Raw genomic sequence first — 24,318 nt, forward strand, 5'->3', positions numbered from 1 at the left:
ACACACACACACACACACACACACACACTTGAGGAACTTGCTGCCATCATTACCTCCATCAAACTCAAAAGCATTAGACGGTTACAGTCTACTCGCACAGCGCTCCATCTGCTGGACCATCGTGGTCACGGCACCACTTGTAGCCAATGTGAAGGGATGGCAATGGAAATAAGTGGTGCCGTGACCGCGATGGTCCAGCAGATGGCGCTCTTTGTTTCATTTTCTTTAAGCCACTGTGACGTGTGTGTGTGTGTGTGTGTGTGTGTGTGTGTGTGTGTGTGTGTGTGTGTGTGTGTGTGTGTGTGTGTGTGTGTGTGCGTGCGCGCGCGCATCATCAATGTGTTCATTCATTGGATGCTAGCTGCAAGAAGCTTGTGACTCACAACAACAATCATCATTGTCCCTACGCACACACACACACACACACACACACACACACACACACACACACACACACACACACACACACACACACACACACACACACACACACACACACACACACACACACACAGGTCCTCATGTGGATGGTACTTTTCCTTGTTGATGTCTCAAGAAGGGTAGAAATACAAGAACACACACACACACCACTCGACATATGGAAGGTATTTTTCCTTGTTGATGTCTCAAGAAGAGTAGAAATACAAGAACACACACACACACACACACGGGTCTTCACATGCAAGGTACTTTTCATTGTTGATGTCTCAAGAAGGGTAGCAATACAAGAACACACACACACACAGGTAAATGAAAAATAAATGATAAATGGATTATACTTGTATAGCGCTTTTCTACCTTCAAGGTACTCAAAGCGCTTTGACAGTATTTCCACATTCACACATTCACACACACATTCACACACTGATGGCGGGAGCTGCCATGCAAGGCGCTAACCAGCAGCCATCAGGAGCAAGGGTGAAGTGTCTTGCCCAAGGACACAACGGACGTGACTAGGAAGGTAGAAGGTGGGAATTGAACCCCAGTAACCAGCAACACTCCGATTGCTGGCACAGTCACTCTACCAACTTCGCCACGCCGTCCCATATTGTCTCAAGAAGGGTAGCAATACAAGAACACACACACACACCAGTCCTCATATGGAAGGTACTTTTCCTTGTTGATGTTTCAAGAATGGTAGAAATACAAGAACACACACACACACACCAGTCCTCATATGGAAGGTATTTTTCCTTGTTTATGTCTCAAGAAGAAAATAAATACAAGAACACACACACACACACAGGTCCTCATATTGTCTCAAGAAGGGTAGAAATACAAGAACACACACACACACACAGGTCCTCATATTGTCTCAAGAAGGGTAGAAATACAAGAACACACACACAGGTCCTCATATTGTCTCAAGAAGGGTAGAAATACAAGAACACACACACACACACACACAGGTCCTCATATTGTCTCAAGAAGGGTAGAAATACAAGAACACACACACACAGGTCCTCATATTGTCTCAAGAAGATAGAAATACAAGAACACACACACACAGGTCCTCATATTGTCTCAAGAAGGGTAGAAATACAAGAACACACACACACACACACAGGTCCTCATATTGTCTCAAGAAGGGTAGAAATACAAGAACACACACACACAGGTCTTCATATTGTCTCAAGAAGGGTAGAAATACAAGAACACACACACACACACACAGGTCCTCATATTGTCTCAAGAAGGGTAGAAATACAAGAACACACACACACAGGTCCTCATTGTCTCAAGAAGATATAAATACAAGAACACACACACACAGGTCCTCATATTGTCTCAAGAAGATAGAAATACAAGAACACACACTCACAGGTCCTCATATTGTCTCAAGAAGAGTAGAAATACAAGAACACACACACACACACACACAGGTCCTCATATTGTCTCAAGAAGGGTAGAAATACAAGAACACACACACACACAGGTCCTCATATTGTCTCAAGAAGACATAAATACAAAAACACACACACACAGGTCCTCATATTGTCTCAAGAAGGTAGAAATACAAGAACACACACACAGGTCCTCATATTGTCTCAAGAAGAGTAGAAATACAAGAACACACACACACACACAGGTCCTCATATTGTCTCAAGAAGGGTAGAAATACAAGAACACACACACACAGGTCCTCATATTGTCTCAAGAAGACAGAAATACAAGAACACACACACACAGGTCCTCATATTGTCTCAAGAAGGGTAGAAATACAAGAACACACACACACACAGGTCCTCATATTGTCCCAAGAAGGGTAGAAATACAAGAACACACACACACACACACAGGTCCTCATATTGTCTCAAGAAGGGTAGAAATACAAGAACACACACACACAGGTCCTCATATTGTCTCAAGAAGATAGAAATACAAGAACACACACACACATGTCCTCATATTGTCTCAAGAAGATAGAAATACAAGAACACACACACACACAGGTCCTCATATTGTCTCAAGAACATAGAAATACAAGAACACACACACACAGGTCCTCATATTGTCTCAAGAAGGGTAGAAATACAAGAACACACACACATGTCCTCATATTGTCTCAAGAAGGGTAGAAATACAAGAACACACACACACACAGGTCCTCATATTGTCTCAAGAAGATAGAAATACAAGAACACACACACACACACAGGTCCTCATATTGTCTCAAGAAGATAGAAATACAAGAACACACACACACAGGTCCTCATATTGTCTCAAGAAGGGTAGAAATACAAGAACACACACACACACAGGTCCTCATATTGTCCCAAGAAGGGTAGAAATACAAGAACACACACACACACACACAGGTCCTCATATTGTCTCAAGAAGGGTAGAAATACAAGAACACACACACACAGGTCCTCATATTGTCTCAAGAAGATAGAAATACAAGAACACACACACACATGTCCTCATATTGTCTCAAGAAGATAGAAATACAAGAACACACACACACACAGGTCCTCATATTGTCTCAAGAACATAGAAATACAAGAACACACACACACAGGTCCTCATATTGTCTCAAGAAGGGTAGAAATACAAGAACACACACACATGTCCTCATATTGTCTCAAGAAGGGTAGAAATACAAGAACACACACACACACAGGTCCTCAGATTGTCTCAAGAAGATAGAAATACAAGAACACACACACACACACAGGTCCTCATATTGTCTCAAGAAGATAGAAATACAAGAACACACACACGCAGGTCCTCATATTGTCTCAAGAAGGGTAGAAATACAAGAACACACACACACATGTCCTCATATTGTCTCAAGAAGGGTAGAAATACAAGAACACACACACACACAGGTCCTCATATTGTCTCAAGAAGATAGAAATACAAGAACACACACACACACACAGGTCCTCATATTGTCTCAAGAAGGGTAGAAATACAAGAACACACACACACACAGGTCCTCATATTGTCTCAAGAAGGGTAGAAATACACAAACACACACACACACACACAGGTCCTCATATTCTCTCAAGAAAGGTAGAAATACAAGAACACACACACAGGTCCTCATATTGTCTCAAGAAAGGTAGAAATACAAGAACACACACACACACACAGGTCCTCATATTGTCTCAAGAAAGGTAGAAATACAACAACACACACACACACACACACACAGGTCCTCATATTGTCTCAAGAAAGGTAGAAATACAAGAACACACACACACACACAGGTCCTCATATTGTCTCAAGAAAGGTAGAAATACAACAACACACACACACACACAGGTCCTCATATTGTCTCAAGAAGGGTAGAAATACAAGAACACACACACACACACAGGTCCTCATATTGTCTCAAGAAGGGTAGAAATACAAGAACACACACACACACAGGTCCTCATATTGTCTCAAGAAGGGTAGAAATACAAGAACACACACACACAGGTCCTCATATTGTCCCAAGAAGGGTATAAATACAAGAACACACACACACAGGTCCTCATATTGTCCCAAGAAGGGTAGAAATACAAGAACACACACACACAGGTCCTCATATTGTCTCAAGAAGGGTAGAAATACAAGAACACACACACACACAGGTCCTCATATTGTCTCAAGAAGGGTAGAAATACAAGAACACACACACACACACAGGTCCTCATATTGTCTCAAGAAGGGTAGAAATACAAGAACACACACACACACAGGTCCTCATATTGTCTCAAGAAGGGTAGAAATACAAGAACACACACACACAGGTCCTCATATTGTCCCAAGAAGGGTATAAATACAAGAACACACACACACAGGTCCTCATATTGTCCCAAGAAGGGTAGAAATACAAGAACACACACACACAGGTCCTCATATTGTCTCAAGAAGGGTAGAAATACAAGAACACACACACACACAGGTCCTCATATTGTCTCAAGAAGGGTAGAAATACACAAACACACACACACACACACAGGTCCTCATATTCTCTCAAGAAAGGTAGAAATACAAGAACACACACACACACACACACAGGTCCTCATATTGTCTCAAGAAAGGTAGAAATACAAGAACACACACACACACACAGGTCCTCATATTGTCTCAAGAAGGGTAGAAATACAAGAACACACACACACACACAGGTCCTCATATTGTCTCAAGAAGGGTAGAAATACAAGAACACACACACACACAGGTCCTCATATTGTCTCAAGAAGGGTAGAAATACAAGAACACACACACACACAGGTCCTCATATTGTCACAAGAACATAGAAATACAAGAACACACACACACAGGTCCTCATATTGTCTCAAGAAGGGTAGAAATACAAGAACACACACATGTCCTCATATTGTCTCAAGAAGGGTAGAAATACAAGAACACACACACACACAGGTCCTTATATTGTCTCAAGAAGATAGAAATACAAGAACACACACACACACACAGGTCCTCATATTGTCTCAAGAAGATAGAAATACAAGAACACACACACAGGTCCTCATATTGTCTCAAGAAGGGTAGAAATACAAGAACACACACACACATGTCCTCATATTGTCTCAAGAAGGGTAGAAATACAAGAACACACACACACACAGGTCCTCATATTGTTTCAAGAAGATAGAAATACAAGAACACACACACACACACACAGGTCCTCATATTGTCTCAAGAAGATAGAAATACAAGAACACACACACACACACAGGTCCTCATATTGTCTCAAGAAGATAGAACTACAAGAACACACACACACACACAGGTCCTCATATTGTCTCAAGAAGATAGAAATACAAGAACACACAAACACACACATGTCCTCATATTGTCTCAAGAAGATAGAAATACAAGAACACACACACACACAGGTCCTCATATTGTCTCAAGAAGGGTAGAAATACAAGAACACACACACACACACACAGGTCCTCATATTGTCTCAAGAAGGGTAGAAATACAAGAACACACACACACAGGTCCTCATATTGTCTCAAGAAGATAGAAATACAAGAACACACACACACACACAGGTCCTCATATTGTCTCAAGAAGATAGAACTACAAGAACACACACACACACACAGGTCCTCATATTGTCTCAAGAAGATAGAAATACAAGAACACACACACACACATGTCCTCATATTGTCTCAAGAAGATAGAAATACAAGAACACACACACACAGGTCCTCATATTGTCCCAAGAAGGGTAGAAATACAAGAACACACACACACACAGGTCCTCATATTGTCTCAAGAAGGGTAGAAATACAAGAACACACACACACAGGTCCTCATATTGTTTCAAGAAGATAGAAATACAAGAACACACACACACACACACAGGTCCTCATATTGTCTCAAGAAGATAGAAATACAAGAACACACACACACACACAGGTCCTCATATTGTCTCAAGAAGATAGAACTACAAGAACACACACACACACACAGGTCCTCATATTGTCTCAAGAAGATAGAAATACAAGAACACACAAACACACACATGTCCTCATATTGTCTCAAGAAGATAGAAATACAAGAACACACACACACACAGGTCCTCATATTGTCTCAAGAAGGGTAGAAATACAAGAACACACACACACACACAGGTCCTCATATTGTCTCAAGAAGGGTAGAAATACAAGAACACACACACACAGGTCCTCATATTGTCTCAAGAAGATAGAAATACAAGAACACACACACACACACAGGTCCTCATATTGTCTCAAGAAGATAGAACTACAAGAACACACACACACACACAGGTCCTCATATTGTCTCAAGAAGATAGAAATACAAGAACACACACACACACATGTCCTCATATTGTCTCAAGAAGATAGAAATACAAGAACACACACACACAGGTCCTCATATTGTCCCAAGAAGGGTAGAAATACAAGAACACACACACACACAGGTCCTCATATTGTCTCAAGAAGGGTAGAAATACAAGAACACACACACACAGGTCCTCATATTGTCTCAAGAAGATAGAAATACAAGAACACACACACACAGGTCCTCATATTGTCTCAAGAAGATAGAAATACAAGAACACACACACACACAGGTCCTCATATTGTCTCAAGAAGGGTAGAAATACAAGAACACACACACACACACACACAGGTCCTCATATTGTCCCAAGAAGGGTAGAAGTAGTTAGTGGTAGAACTACAAGAAGAAAAGGCCGCCATGTTGTACCTGGAAGTCGTTCATCAGGCCGTACTGACATCCTCCCTCCTTGCAGATGGAGAAGTCATACCCCAGCGTGCAGGCGGCGTCCGTGCAGTTGACCGTGTCGCTCAGCGTGTCGTTGAGGTCGCCCGTGGCGTCTCTGATGATGCAGGACCCTGAGAGGGCGGGAGAAGGCGGGCGTAAGCTGCATGCCAGTAAGTGTGATGACGTCACGTGTGGCGAACCTGCAGAGATGGCCACACCCACGTAGGTGATCCCCGTGATGAGGATGGCGAGCAGCGTTCCTTTAGGGATGGCCGACTGAGGGTCCTTCAAGATGGACAAGCATTAAGTGTGACGGTCTGCACTGCGACTCAAAGGAAGGTTCAAACCCACGGTCAGGTCTCCTGAGATGTTGGCTCCCGCCAGGATGCCGGTGGCTGCTGGGAAGAAGATGGCGAACACGGAGAAGAAGGTCTCGTCTTCTCGGAAGTCCGGACCCAGGTTTTCCACAAAGATGGCCGCTGTGAAGACGACAGTCCAGGACTGGTTTGAAAAAACATGTGACCAATAAAAACACCTCAACAGGCAGGATCATCTCTAGCTGTGAGGACATGATGGACAAGAACGTGGAGATGTTTGTGGACATGATGGACAAGAACGTGGAGATGTTTGTGGACATGATAGACATGAAGATGAAGATGTTTGTGGACATGATAGACATGAAGATGAAGATGTTTGTGGACATGATAGACATGAAGATGTTTATGGACATGATGGACATGAAGATGAAGATGTTTATGGACATGATAGACATGAAGATGTTTGTGGACATGATAGACATGAAGATGAAGATGTTTGTGGACATGATAGACATGAAGATGAAGATGTTTGTGGACATGATAGACATGAAGATGAAGATGTTTGTGGACATGATGGACAAGAACGTGGAGATGTTTGTGGACATGATAGACATGAAGATGAAGATGTTTGTGGACATGATAGACATGAAGATGAAGATGTTTGTGGACATGATAGACATGAAAATGTTTATGGACATGATAGACATGAAGATGTTTATGGACATGATGGACAAGAACGTGGAGATGTTTGTGGACATGATGGACAAGAACGTGGAGATGTTTGTGGACATGATAGACATGAAGATGTTTATGGACATGATGGACATGAAGATGAAGATGTTTGTGGACATGATAGACATGAAGATGAAGATGTTTGTGGACATGATGGACAAGAACGTGGAGATGTTTGTGGACATGATAGACATGAAGATGTTTATGGACATGATGGACATGAAGATGAAGATGTTTGTGGACATGATAGACATGAAGATGAAGATGTTTGTGGACATGATAGACATGAAGATGAAGATGTTTGTGGACATGATGGACAAGAACGTGGAGATGTTTGTGGACATGATAGACATGAAGATGAAGATGTTTGTGGACATGATAGACATGAAGATGAAGATGTTTGTGGACATGATAGACATGAAAATGTTTATGGACATGATAGACATGAAGATGTTTATGGACATGATGGACAAGAACGTGGAGATGTTTGTGGACATGATAGACATGAAGATGAAGATGTTTGTGGACATGATATACATGAAGATGTTTATGGACATGATAGACATGAAGATGTTTATGGACATGATGGACATGCAGATGAAGATGTTTGTGGACATGATAGACATGAAGATGTTTATGGACATGATGGACAAGAACGTGAAAATGTTTGTGGACATGATAGACATGAAGATGAAGATGTTTGTGGACATGATAGACATGAAGATGAAGATGTTTGTGGACATGATAGACATGAAGATGTTTATGGACATGATAGACATGAAGATGTTTATGGACATGATGGACAAGAACGTGGAGATGTTTGTGGACATGATAGACATGAAGATGTTTATGGACATGATGGACATGAAGATGTTTATGGACATGATGGACATGAAGATGAAGATGTTTATGGACATGATAGACATGAAGATGAAGATGTTTATGGACATGATAGACATGAAGATGTTTATGGACATGATGGACAAGAACGTGGAGATGTTTGTGGACATGATAGACATGAAGATGAAGATGTTTGTGGACATGATAGACATGAAGATGTTTATGGACATGATGGACATGAAGATGAAGATGTTTATGGACATGATAGACATGAAGATGAAGATGTTTATGGACATGATAGACATGAAGATGAAGATGTTTATGGACATGATAGACATGAAGATGTTTATGGACATGATGGACAAGAACGTGGAGATGTTTGTGGACATGATAAACATGAAGATGTTTATGGACATGATAGACATGAAGATGTTTGTGGACATGATAGACATGAAGATGTTTATGGACATGATAGACAAGAACGTGGAGATGTTTGTGGACATGATAGACATGAAGATGAAGATGTTTATGGACATGATAGACATGAAGATGTTTATGGACTGACTTTGATATCCAAAGAATCCTTTGGATTTCTTGTCTTCTGTGGTCATGAAGCTTCCAATGAAGTAGTTGACGATGGCCCCCAGCAGGATGACCAGCAGCACCATCTGAGCCTTGGCCTCCCACTCCATGCCGGCCACAGAGATTCCCAGCAGCAGGATGACGGTCAGCGTTCCTACGATGCGGATGTCGTTCAGCTCGTCCGTCATCAGGGCGTCCACGTCCTGCAAGCAAGGCGGGTCAGGGGAGGACGTCCACGGGAGCCCACCACCTCAGATGGAGCGTATCTCACGTTGAGCATCTCCACCACCGTCTCGGCGAAGCCCACCACGTACATGGCCACCGCCACCGCGTTGGCGAAGGCGAAGATGAGGCCGATGGATCCTCCGAACTCTGGGCCCAAGCTCCTGGAGATCAGGTAGTACGCGCCTCCTGCAAGTTTGGGAATAGTTTGGTCTTCTGAGGGGGAACAACTCCACCGACGACCACTGGATGACATCATTAGCTTTTCCTCTTTGTGGTTTTCAAAATAAAAGCCTCAACGGGCGTTTTCTCACCTCCTCGTACGAAGCCGTTGGTGGCGATGGCGGAGGTGGACAGACCCGTGATGGTGGTGACCAGCGAGGCCGTCAGGATGATGGCGATGGTCAGTCCTGACACACACACGCACGCACACACACACACACACACACACACACACACACACACACACACACACACACACACACACACACACACACACACACACACACACACACACACACACACAGTAATTTATTGGAGGTGTATTTGTTTATTATTTCATCTTCATTCAAGTATTCAATTTCTTTATACATCTATTTTCATTAATGCTCTTTCATTCAGTCATTCACGTTAATTATTTAATGGAATTCCATTTATTCATGAATATTCATTCATTAATTATTTCATTAATGTGTATTTATTGTTCATTCATTCATCCATTCATTAATATCTATTCAGTAATTCATTCGTTCATTTATTTTAATTCAATAATGACCATTCATGTATTCATGTGTGTTTAGTTATTCGTGCTATGTCCTTCATTCATTCATGTTGATACATTATTTCATTAATGTGTATTTATTGTTCATTCATTCATTCATTTATTAATGTGTACTCATTAATTCATTCATGTTAATTCAATAATGACCATTCATGTATTCATGTGTGTTTAGTCATTGATGCTCCTTTCCTTCATTTCATTCATGTCCATTCATTTATTCATGTGTATTCATTCATGTTGATACATTATTTTATTTATGTGTATTCATTGTTCATTCATTCATTCATTAATTAATGTGTACTCATTCATTCATGTTAATTCAATAATGACCATTCATGTATTCATATGTGTTTATTAATTCATGCTCCATTCCTTCATTCATTCATGTTGATTTATTCATGTCCATTCATTTATCATGCATATTCATTCATTTCCATCTATTTTACTTGTTGATTTATTGTTATCCGTTCATATATTATAATGTCTATTAATGAATTCATTCATGTCCATTCATATATCCATGTGCAATTAATTAACTCATTCATTAATTCATGCATTCATTCATTAAAATACCTATTTCCATTCGTTCATTCATTCATGTGTATTTATCAATTTATGTTCATGCATTCATTCATGCATTCATTCATTCATTCATTCATTCATTCATTCATGTGTGTTCATTCATTCTTTCATTCATGCTTAATTATTTCGTCCTATCGATTCATTCATTAATGCTCATATGTCCATGCTCATTCATTCACATTGTCATGTTTATTCATTCATTTATTCATGTGTGTTTATTCATTATTTCATTCATGCTTGATTATTTAGCCCTATCTATTCATTCATTTAGCTCATATGTCCACGCTCATTCATTCACATATTCATGTGTATTTGTTCATTCATGTGTATTTATCAATTTATGTTTACTCGTTCATTCATTCATATATTCATGTGTGTTTATTCATTATTTCATTCATGCTTAATTATTTAGTCCTATCTATTCATTCATTAATGCTCTTATGTCCATGCTCATTCATTCACATATTCATGTGTATTCATTTATTTATGTGTATTTATAAATTTGTTTAGTCATTCATTCATTCATTCATATATTCATGTGTGTTTATTACTTAATTAATTCATGCTTAATTATTTAGTCGTATCCATTCATTAATGCTCATATGTCCATGCTCATTCATTCACATATTCATGTGTGTTCATTCATTCATGTGTATTTATAAATTTTTGTCGTTCATTCATTCATTCATATATTAATGTGTGTTTATTCATTCTTTCATTCATGCTTCATTATTTAGTCCTATCTATTCATTCATTCATGCTCGTATGTCCGTGCTCATTCATTCTCATATTCATGTGTATTCATTCATTCATTCATGCTCATAGCTCATACCGATGCCGGCCTGCCCAACGATCCAGGACATTCTGATGAAGAGCATCACACCCCAGATGTTGAGCATGCATCTCACCTGCAACCCACAACATCTGCTCAGCCAATCACGAAAAGGTAAACATTCATCAGTTCATTCCACCAACAGGAAGTGTGGGGTTTGACATCAGCCTCTACCGCCTGGCCTGCTAACACGTGTTAACGTGCTAACTGTTGACACCCACCAGGACGCCTTTCACCCAACCAAACTTGATCATTCCTCCCTTGGCCTCCTTCGCCGCCCTCGCCGCCGCCTCCTCCGCCGCCGAGGACTCCTCGCCGTTGGCCATCCCGTCGTCGAAGGGGTCCTGACGGAAGGTGAGACACACACACCTCACTTTCCTGCATTTTTACGAAGCTAACGTTTCATTAGAGCTTTGTTAGTGTTAGAGGCTAATTGTGAGACATCATTGTGCAGTGAGACAGTCACATGACCAGGAGGCTCGACTGGAGTGGGGGTGCGGGGTTGTGTTGACACAAAGCTTTGTGTGTGTGCGTGTGATGTGCTTGTGTGTGTGTGCATGTTATGTGCGCGTGTGATGTGTTTGTGTGTGTGTGTGTGTGCACGGGTCATGCCTTCAGTGATGTCATTGATCCCACACGTAAAGGTGGGAGGGACGGGAATGTTGTCTGACTGACCTCACTGGACACTTCATTAGGTACACTAACTAATGACGTCCAATACAGTGGACATTAACTAATGACGTCCACTACAGTAGACACTGATTAATGACATCCAGTGCAACAAACACTAATTACATTTTATACAGTGGATACTAACTAATGACGTCCACTACAGTAGACACTAATTACGGAGATCCAGTGCAGAGGCCACTAACTAATGACGTCCAGTGAAGTGGACATCCGCCATCCTAGTCACTGCCGTTGTGTCCTTGGGCAAGACACTTTACCCACCTGCTCCCAGTGCCACCCACACTGGTTTAAATGTAACTTAGATATTGGGTTTCACTATGTAAAGCGCTTTGAGTCACTAGAGAAAAGCGCTATATAAATATAATTCACTTCACTTCACTTCACTAATGACGTCCAATACAGTGGACACTAACTAATGACGTCCAATACAGTGGACACTAACTAATGATGACCATTTAAGTGGACACTAACTAATGACGTCCAATACAGTGGACACTAACTAATGACGTCCAAAACAGCAGACACTAACTAATGACGTCCACTACAGTAGACACTAACTAATTACATTTAATACAGTTCAGTACAGTGGAAATTAACTAATGATGTCCAATACAGTGGACACTAACTAATGATGTCCAATACAGTGGACACTAACTAATGACGTCCAATAGAGTGGGCACTAACTAATGACGTCCACTACAGTAGACACTGAATAATGACATCCCGTGCAACAAACACTAATTACATTTAACACAACGGCCACTAACTAATGACGTCCACTACAGTAGACACTAACTAATTACCTTTAATACAGTGGATACTAACTTATGACGTCCACTACAATAGACACTGAATAATGACATCCAGTGCAACAAACACTAATTACATTTGATACAGCGGCCACTAACTAATGACATCCAGTACAGTGGACATTAACTAATAAAGTCCAATACAGGGGACACTAACTAATGACATCCACTACAGTAGACACTAATTACGGAGATCCAGTGCAGAGGCCACTAACTAATGACGTCCAGTGAAGTGGACATTAACTAATAAAGTCCAATACAGCAGACACTAACTAATGACATCCACTACAGTAGACACTAACTAATTACATTTAATACAGTTCAGTACAGTGGAAATTAACTAATGATGCCCAATACAGTGGACACTAACTAATGACGTCCAATACAGTGGACACTAACTAATGATGTCCAATACAGTGGACACTAACTAATGACGTCCAAAACAGCAGACACTAACTAATGACGTCCAATACAGTGGACACTAACTAATGATGACCATTTAAGTGGACACTAACTAATGACGTCCAATACAGTGGACACTAACTAATGACGTCCAAAACAGCAGACACTAACTAATGACGTTCACTACAGTAGACACTAACTAATTACATTTAATACAGTTCAGTACAGTGGAAATTAACTAATGATGTCCAATACAGTGGACACTAACTAATGACGTCCAATACAGTGGACACTAACTAATGATGTCCAATACAGTGGACACTAACTAATGACGTCCAATACAGTGGACACTAACTAATGACGTCCAAAACAGCAGACACTAACTAATGACGTCCAATACAGTGGACACTAACTAATGACGACCATTTAAGTGGACACTAACTAATGACGTCCAATACAGTGGACACTAACTAATGACGTCCAAAACAGCAGACACTAACTAATTACGCCCACTACAGTAGACACTAACTAATGACGTCCAAAACAGCAGACACTAACTAATGACGTCCACTACAGTAGACACTAACTAATTACATTTAATACAGTTCAGTACAGTGGAAATTAACTAATGATGTCTAATACAGTGGACACTAACTAATGATGTCCAATACAGTGGACACTAACTAATGACGTCCAATAGAGTGGGCACTAACTAATGACGTCCACTACAGTAGACACTGAATAATGACATCCCGTGCAACAAACACTAATTACATTTAACACAGCGGCCACTAACTAATGACGTCCACTACAGTAGACACTAACTAATTACCTTTAATACAGTGGATACTAACTTATGACGTCCACTACAATAGACACTGAATAATGACATCCAGTGCAACAAACACTAATTACATTTGATACAGCGGCCACTAACTAATGACAGTTAGTGGACATTAACTAATAAAGTCCAATACAGGGGTCACTAACTAATGACATCCAGTACAGTGGACATTAACTAATAATGTCCAATACAGTGGACACTAACTAATGATGTCCAATACAGTGGACACTAAGGAATGATGTCTAGTACAGTGGACACTAACTAATGACGTCCACTACAGTAGACACTGAATAATACATCCTGTGCAACAAACACTAATTACATTTAATACAGCAGCCACTAACTAATGACGTCCACTACAGTAGACACTAACTAATTACCTTTAATACAGTGGGTCCTAACTAATGACGTCCACTACAATAGACACTGAATAATGACATCCAGTGCAACAAACACTAATTACATTTAATACAGCGGCCACTAACTAATGACATCCAGTACAGTGGACATTAACTAATAAAGTCCAATACAGGGGACACTAACTAATGATGTCCAGTACAGTGGCCATTAACTAATGTTGTCCAATACAGTGGACACTAACTAATGATGTCCAATACAGTGGACACTAACTACCGACGTCCAATACAGCAGACACTAAATAATGACGTTGAGTACAGTGGACACTAGCTTATGACGTCCAATACAGTGGACACAAACTAATGACGTCCACTACAGTACACACTAACTAATTACATTTAATACAGTTCAGTACAGTGGAAATTAACTAATGATGTGCAATACAGTGGACACTAACTAATGATGTCCAATACAGTTGATATTAACTAATGATGTCCAATACAGTTGATATTAACTAATGATGTGCAATACAGTGGACAGTAACTAATGATGTCCAATACAGTGGAAACTAACTAATGATGTCCATTACAGTGGACACTAACTAATGACGTCCAATACAGTGGACACTAACTAATGACGTCCAATACAGTGGACACTAACTAATGATGTCCAATACAGTGGACACTAATTAATGATGTCCAATACAGTGGACACTAACTAATGACGTCCAGTACAGTGGAAACTAACTAATGACATCCACTACAGTAGACACTGAATAATGACATCCCGTGCAACAAACACTAATTACATTTAATACAGCGGCCACTAACTAATGACGGCCACTAACTAATGGCGTCCACTACAGTAGACACTAACTAATTACCTTTAATACAGTGGGTCCTAACTAATGACGTCCACTACAATAGACACTGAATAATGACATCCAGTGCAACAAACACTAATTACATTTAATACAGCGGCCACTAACTAATGACATCCAGCACAGTGGACATTAACTAATAAAGTCCAATACAGGGGACACTAACTAATGACGTCCAGTACAGTGGACATTAACTAATGATGTCCAATACAGTAGACACTAACTAATGATGTCCAGTACAGTGGACATTAACTAATAAAGTCCAATACAAGGGACACTAACTAATGACGTTCAGTACAGTGGACATTAACCTTATGATGTCCAATACAGTGGATACTAACTAATTATGTCCAATACAGTGGACATTAACTAATGAGGTCCAATACTGTGGACACTAACTAATTATGTCCAATACAGTGGACACTAACTAATGACATCCAATACAGTGGACACTAACTACCGACGTCCAATACAGTGGACATTAACTAATGATGTTGAGTGCAGTGGACACTAGCTTATGACGTCCAATACAGTGGACACTAACTAATGACGTCCACTGCAGTACACACTAACTAATTACATTTAATACAGTTCAGTACAGTGGGAAATTAACAAATGATGTGCAATACAGTGGACAATAACTAATGATGTCCAATACAGTGGACACTAAATAATGATGTCCAATACAGTGGACACTAACTAATGATGTCCAATACAGTGGACACTAACTAATGATTTCCAATACAGTGGACACTAACTAATGATGTCCAGTATAGTGGACACTAACTACCGACGTCCAATACAGTGGACATTAACTAATGACGTTGAGTACAGTGGACACTAGCTTGTGACGTCCAATACAGTGGACACTAACTAATGACGTCCACTACAGTACACACTAACTAATTACATTTAATACAGTTCAGTACAGTGGAAATTAACAAATGATGTGCAATACAGTGGACAATAACTAATGATGTCCAATACAGTGGACACTAACTAATGATGTCCAATACAGTGGACACTAACTAATGATGTCCAATACAGTGGACACTAACTAATGATTTCCAATACAGTGGACACTAACTAATGACGTCCAGGATAGTGGACACTAACTACCGACGTCCAATACAGTGGACATTAACTAATGACGTTGAGTACAGTGGACACTAGCTTATTACGTCCAATACAGTGGACACTAACTAATGACGTCCACTACAGTACACACTAACTAATTACATTTAATACAGTTCAGTACAGTGGAAATTAACAAATGATGTGCAATACAGTGGACACTAACTAATGATGTCCAATACAGTGGACACTAACTAATGACGTCCAATACAGTGGACACTAACTAATGATTTCCAATACAGTGGACACTAACTAATGACGTCCAGTATAGTGGACACAACTAATGACTCTCTTTCTATGCCACATCAATGTGGAATGTGCTCCCAACAGGTGTAAAAGAAAGGGCATCTCTATCCTCCTTCAAAACCGCAATAAAAGTTCACCTCCAGGCAGCTACAACCCTAAACTAACACCCTCCCCGGATTGCTAATAATCAAATGTAAACAATCAAATGCAGATACTTTTTGTCATGCCTTCTGAACTCTCTCTCTCTCTCTCTCTCTCTCTCTCTCTCTCTCTCTCTCTCTCTCTCTCTCTCTCTCTCTCTCTCTCTCTTTCTCTCTCTATGTTCACTACTTGCTGTCCATATCCTACCCCCCCCCTCCACACCCCTGATTGTCCATCCATCCATTTTCTACCGCTTATTCCCTTCGGGGTTGCGGGGGGTGCTGGAGCCTATCTCAGCTACAATCGGGCAGAAGGCGGGGTACACCCTGGACAAGTCGCCACCTCATCACAGAGCCAACACAGATAGACAGACAACATTCACACACTACGGCCAATTTAGTGTTGCCAATCAACCTATCCCCAGGTAAATAATGTAAATAATTCAATGTGATTATCTTGTGTGATGACTGTATTATGATGATAGTATATATGATAGTATATATCTGTATCATGAATCAATTTAAGTGGACCCCGACTTAAACAAGTTGAAAAACTTATTCGGGTTTTACCATTTAGTGGTCAATTGTACGGAATATGTACTTCACTGTGCAACTTACTAATAAAAGTCTCAATCAATCAACGTCCAGTACAGTGGACACAACTAATGACGACCAATACAGTGGACACTAACTAATGACGTCCAATACAGTGGACACTAACTTATGATGTCCAATACAGTGGATACTAACTAATGACGTCCATTACAGTAGACACTAATTAATAACATCCAGTGCAGCGGTCACTAACTAATGATGTCCAGTACAGTGGACATTAACTAATAAAGTCCAATACAGTGGACACTAACTAATGACATCCAGTACAGTGGACATTAACTAATGATGTCTAATACAGTGGACACTAACTAATGATGCCCAATACAGTGGACACTAACTAATAACGTCCAACACAGTGGACACTAACTAATTACGTCCAGTACAGTGGACACTAACTAATGACGACCATTTAAGTGGACACTAACTAATGACGTCCAATACAGTGGACACTAACTAATGAAGTCCAGAACAGCGGACACTAACTAATGATGTCCGGTATAGTAGACACTAACTAATGACGTCCAGTACAGTGGACACTAACTAATGATGTCCAATACAGTGGACAATAAATAATGATGTCCAATACAGTGGACACTAACTAATGACGTCCAATACAGTGGACACTAACTAATGACGTTGAGTACAGTGGACACTAGTCAATGACGTCAAATACAGTGGACACTAACTAATGATGTCCAATACAGTGGACACTAACTAACAAACGTCCAATACAGTGGACACTAACTAATGATGCCCATTTAAGTAGACACTAACTAATTATACCAGTACAGTAGACACTAACTAATAACGTCCATTACAGTGGACACTAACTAATGATGTCCAATACAGCAGATACTAATGAATAACGCCCAATATAGTGGACACTAACTAATGATGTCCAATATAGTGGACACTAACTAATGATGTCCAATACAGTGGATACTAATGAATAATGTCCAATATAGTGGACACTAACTAATGGTGTCCAATACAGCGGGTACTAATGAAAAACATACAATACAATGGACACTAACTAATGATGTCAAATACAGTGGACACTAAGTAATGATGTGAAATACAGTGGACACTAACTAATGATGTCCAATACAGTGGACAATAACTAATGACGTCCAATACAGTGGACACTAACTAATGATGTCAAATACAGTGGACACTAAGTAATGATGTCAAATACAGTAGACACTAAGTAATGATGTCAAATACAGTGGACACTAACTAATTATGTCCCATACAGTGGACACTGAACGGTGGACACTAACTAATGATGTCAAATACAGCGGCCACTAGCTAATGACGTCCAGTACAGTGGACACTAACTAATGATGTCCAAAACAGTGGACACTAACTAATGACATCCAGTACAGTGGACACTAACTAATGACATCCAGTACAGTGGACACTAACTAATGACGTCCAGTACAGTGGACACTAACTAATGACGTCCAATATAGTGGACACTGTCAATGAAAAATAGGACTGCCCTGCTTCAGACCAGTATTTTAGTGTTTCATGTCAACAAATAACTTTAAAATAAGGACAATAAATAGTGATTATGAAGTGTATATGATGACATTAATAACTAATGCTGACATGAAAAACACATTTTCATGATGAAAGTATGTTTCCTAAGGTTGATGCCGTAAAGAAGATGTTTGCCTCACTTTGTCGAGCTCGTCGTGAAGTTCCGCCAGAGAAGGTCTGCTCATCTTCTCTCCCAGCGGCGCCTCTGTTTGCCGGTAAAAGTCGATGTTGGGCACGGCGTCGATGGTGTTGTGTCCAAAGGTCCTCATGTAGTACGTGGAGTGCGTGTCCGACACCTGAGTCGTACCCGTCCCCGTCGAGTGCAGGCTCACCGAGTCGCACCGGGTTGAGTCCGGTTCGTGGCTCACGTCTGGCGGGAGTCCGATGTCGGCCGCGCTGTCCAGCGCTCCCGGGTCCACGAAGCCCACCCTGAAGCGTCCTTTGGACTCCTCGGGCGCTCTGGTTTCTCCCTTGCCTGATGAGGATCCCTCATTAATCACGTCCACATGGAAGCGGCTCTCCGGCGAACCACCGGTCTTGGAGTTCTGTCCGGACATGTCTGCCTGCAGAGGCACCGAAACACTACCAAGAACTGAAGTCCCAACACCAGGTCCGGTTTTTAGAAGAGAACACCTTGGAACAATCTCCCACAAAGTCCTGAAAGTGTGTGATGGAGTTCACGCCAAATCCTCTGCCGTGAGTGACCGCAGCAGAACAGAACCGGGTCCACTTGTCCCCTTCAAGTGGCCCTTTGTTATGCAGACCCCACGTTGCCCCCCTCCCGCCGCCCCCGGTCCCTCACTGGCGACGTCCCAGCGTGTCGGGGAAGAGGAGAGGACGGATCCGTGTCCGCTGACGCGTGTCCAAATCTGTTGGATGCTGTCACGGGACAAAACAGAACCAAATAAACCCGATCCTGTTGGAGATCCTGCAGGAAGAAAGTGTGGTCACGTGACCATGTAGCAACAGTCCTCTGTGCGTGTGCGTGTGACGTCCACAACAAAGACAATTGTCCTCAGTACGTTGGCAACATTAGCATGAGAACAAGAACCGCTTTCTCCGCACAGAAGCGCCAGAACACGTTCAGCACTCTGCACCTTGACCCCCTTAACTCGTCATCGTCGCAGACCGACCCCGAAGTCCGTGATTTGGACTTGAATTACAGGAGTAGCATGTCATTGATCTTTCCTGGTCTTGTGAAGTGGTCTCTTCCCAGACCCTGGCTTTCCACCAGTCTTAGAACCAGGTCCGTACTAGTATTTGCTACAAAGTATCATAATATGTGTACCAACACATCTACTCATGCAGGTCTCTGCTTGTGGTCTGGACTCTCATCCTGTTCTGGACTTAAACACCATCACCTGATTAGACCTTAACACACTTTAATGCTTGCTATACTTTATTAGTCCTGATATTAACATTTGTTGTTTCTCAGTAGTGCCCAGCAGAGGGTACTATTGAGTTCTCGATTATTCTGAAAAAGTTTTTGTAGGTTCTTTGATATTTTTAAGTTATTTTATGTTCTTTAATTTTCTTTCAAGTCCATCAACGTTCTTGAAAATTTTGGAAAGTTCTTGACTATTTTTGAAAACTTTTTTGAGAGTTCCTGATTATTTCTGAAAATGTTCTTGGATTTTCCCTTAAGATTCTTGTTTTCCTTAATATTCTGGAAAATGTTGGACAGGTATTGATTACTTTTTAAAATGAAAGTTCTTGAATTGTCTTGAGAGTTCTTGATTGTTTCTAAAAAGTTATTGAATATTTTTTAAAGTTATTTTATGTTCTTGAATTTTTTTTTCAAGTTCCCTAATGTTCTGGAGAATTTTGGAAAGTTATTGATTATTTTTGAAAATTTTCTTGGAAGTTCTTGAATTGTTTTGAGAGTTCTTGTTCGTCTGTGAAAAAGTTCTTGAGTATTTCTGAAAGTTATTTTATGTTCTTGAATTGTCTCTCAAGTTCCTTAATGTTCTTGAACATTTTTGGAATGTTCCTGATTATTTTTTAACATTTTCTTGAAAGTTATTGATTATTCCTGAAAAAGTTCTTGAATATTTTTGAAAGTTGAACCAGAACAGAACCAGTTTTGGCTTAATATTCTTGTTTTCCTTAATCTTCTTGAAAATGTTGGAAAGGTATTGATTACTTTTTAATATTTTCTTGAAAGTTGTTAAATTTTCTTGAAAGTTTTTGATTGTTTCGGAAAAAATTCTTGAAAGTTCTTGTATATTTTTAAAAGTTATTTCATGTTCCGGACAGGGCAGTTAGCATTGAAGGGCTAACAATGTTTCGGTCGGACAGGAGCAGCTCTCTCACTGGTAAATCCCGAGGCGGTGGTGTTTGCATATACACTACCGTTCAAAAGTTTGGGGTCACCCAAACAATTTTGTGGAATAGCCTTCATTTCTAAGAACAAGAATAGACTGTCGAGTTTCAGATGAAAGTTCTCTTTTTCTGGCCATTTTGAGTGTTTAATTGACCCCACAAATGTGATGCTCCAGAAACTCAATCTGCTCAAAGGAAGGTCAGTTTTGTAGCTTCTGTAACGAGATAAACTGTTTCCAGATGTGTGAACATGATTGCACAAGGGTTTTCTAATCATCAATTAGCCTTCTGAGCCAATGAGCAAACACATTGTACCATTAGAACACTGGAGTGATAGTTTCTGGAAATGGGCCTCTATACACCTATGTAGATATTGCACCAAAAACCAGACATTTGCAGCTAGAATAGTCATTTACCACATTAGCAATGTATAGAGTGTATTTCTTTAAAGTTAAGACTAGTTTAAAGTTATCTTCATTGAAAAGTACAGTGCTTTTCCTTCAAAAGTAAGGACATTTCAATGTGACCCCAAACTTTTGAATGGTAGTGTACATCAACAACAACTGGTGCAACAATGGGAAGATAGTCTCATGTCACCGCTCTCCCGATGTAGAACTATTAAAATGCAGGCCATTTTATTTACCCCGGGAATTCAGTGCTATGATCTTCACAGCCGTGTACATACCTCCTAGTGCTAACATCAAACAAGCCTTGAATGCTTTGTACTGCTCTATCAATGAACTGCAATCTACACATCCAGAGGGAGTTTTCATTGTGGCAGGGGACTTTAATCAAGCTAACATGAAAACTGTGTTCCCCCATTTCCATCAATATGTGAATTTTGCAACCAGGGGTGAAAGCACGCTGGACATGGTGCACAGCAATATTAAGCACGCATTCAAAGCTGCACCCCGCCCCCACCTCGGCTCCTCAGACCATCTATCTGTGATGCTAATTTCTGCTGATCAGAAAGCAAGCTACAGTGAAGCAGGTGAGGACCTGGCCAGAGGGAGCGATGCAAGCATTACAAGAATGCTTGGAAAGCACAGACTGGGACATGTTCAAGGCAGCCGCCACCGACAATCATCACACATATGTGGAGGAGTACGCAGAGTCTGTGTCCGCATACATTCAGAAGTGCATGGAGGATGTTAGTGTGATCAAGAACATCCCCACACGGGCCAACGAGAAACCCTGGATGAACAGTGAGGTACGTGCAATGCTGAAGGCTCGGAACAAGGCTTTTAAATCTGGCGACATGGTAGCACTTAAAACAGCCAGAGCTAACCTGAACCGTGCCATTAGGGTTGCAAAGCGTGCTCACAGTCAGAAAGTGCAGGACTTCTTCGAGAACCCCACGGACACTAGACGAATGTGGATTACATGTCATCACGGACTATAAAACTGCCCCCCGTCCCTGTGACAACAGCATCAGCTTCCTTAACGACCTAAACAACTACTTTGCAAGGTTTGAGACACTTAACACCACTCCGGCGAGGAAATCCATCCCTAGCCCTGATGAGCAGCCGCTCAACCTGGACACAGCGGATGTCCGGAGCACCCTGAGGAGAGTGCAGCGGGACCTGATGACATTCCGGGCAGGGTGCTAAAGGGATGTGCAGACCAGCTGGCTGGGGTTCTCACAGACATCTTCAACACTTCGCTGACCCAGGCTGTGGTACCATCATGTTTTAAGACGGCCACAATCATTCCAGTGCCTAAAAAACCCACAATCTCCTCCCTCAATGATTATCGCCCCCGTGGCACTCACGCCCATCATAATGAAGTGCTCCGAGAGGCTGGTAAAGGAATACATTGCCTCCAGACTTCCCCGCACATTCAACCCATACCAGTTTGCTTATCGCCCTAACCGCTCCACAGAGGACGCCATTTCCTCTGCACTCCACCTGAGCTTAGAACATCTGGAAGGAAAGGACACACACGTGCAGATGTTGTTTCTGGACTTCAGCTCGGCGTTCAACACCATCACCCCTTTTATCAGCGACCAAAAGTTGCAAACTTTATCGTCGATTTTCTCTACTAAATCCTTTCAGCAAAAATATGGCAATATCGCGAAATGATCAAGTATGACACATAGAATGGATCTGCTATTCCCGTTTAAATTAAAAAAAAATCATTTCAGTAGGCCTTTAAGAGTTAATGAAGTTTCTCAGTGTGAACATTTAATATCTTGTCTTTGCAGTCTATTCAGTTGAATATAAGTTGAAAAGGATTTGTAAATCATTGTATTCTGTTTTTATTTACCATTTACACAACGTGACAACTTCACTGCTTTTGGGTTTTGTATTTATCATTTAGCTGTCAGTTACATAAACTCACCCCCTGTACATGTGAGATAAAATTTCAACACGAATCTTCGTATAAACTCCACTTTTTTGTGTGCCGCACTAAAATAAGTGACGGTGCGACACGAACACGTTTAGAAAGTTGACTTCGCGCATGAAAAGGAGAAAACGGATATTTCACGCTACCATAACTTACTGCTGTTGACTGCCTGCTGCCATCTTTGTTGAAGGGACCGAAGCGCCTTAGCTACAGCCCAGTGCATTGTGGGTACCGGGCTGTGTCTGTTTGCGCTGGGCAGTCCATTTTGTCCCGGTAAGACAAGGCGAGTCTCTCCCGGTTCAAAGTTCCCCCGAGCGCTCCTTTGTTTACAAAGACGCAGACGACCGTGTCAGCGGTGTAGCAATTTGCCACAAGCAGTT

The 24,318-nt window shown here is 41.0% G+C and overlaps 1 protein-coding gene across 2 annotated transcripts in view; it reads right to left on the bottom strand.

Annotated features, from left to right (window-relative positions):
- Positions 1–24,317, bottom strand: part of LOC133632639 (solute carrier family 12 member 2-like) — a 38,163-nt gene extending 13,846 nt beyond the window's left edge. Inside the window, exons 1-9 of one of the 2 annotated variants that reach the window (XM_062025183.1) lie at positions 24,095–24,317; positions 11,833–11,955; positions 11,612–11,687; positions 9,731–9,826; positions 9,466–9,605; positions 9,178–9,397; positions 7,075–7,202; positions 6,924–7,008; positions 6,706–6,854 (exon numbers count right to left, since the gene is read on the bottom strand). In XM_062025183.1, coding sequence (XP_061881167.1) covers positions 6,706–6,854; positions 6,924–7,008; positions 7,075–7,202; positions 9,178–9,397; positions 9,466–9,605; positions 9,731–9,826; positions 11,612–11,687; positions 11,833–11,937 — 999 coding nt within the window. In that variant the 5' untranslated portion in view covers positions 11,938–11,955; positions 24,095–24,317. Of the gene's footprint in view, positions 1–6,705; positions 6,855–6,923; positions 7,009–7,074; positions 7,203–9,177; positions 9,398–9,465; positions 9,606–9,730; positions 9,827–11,611; positions 11,688–11,832; positions 11,956–19,410; positions 20,020–24,094 lie in introns of those variants that run through there. The other variant, XM_062025182.1, reaches the window with a different exon arrangement.
- Between the last annotated feature and the right edge of the window lies 1 nt (position 24,318).

This window comes from Entelurus aequoreus, linkage group LG17 (assembly GCF_033978785.1).
Source record: "Entelurus aequoreus isolate RoL-2023_Sb linkage group LG17, RoL_Eaeq_v1.1, whole genome shotgun sequence".
Lineage (NCBI taxonomy): Eukaryota > Metazoa > Chordata > Actinopteri > Syngnathiformes > Syngnathidae > Entelurus > Entelurus aequoreus.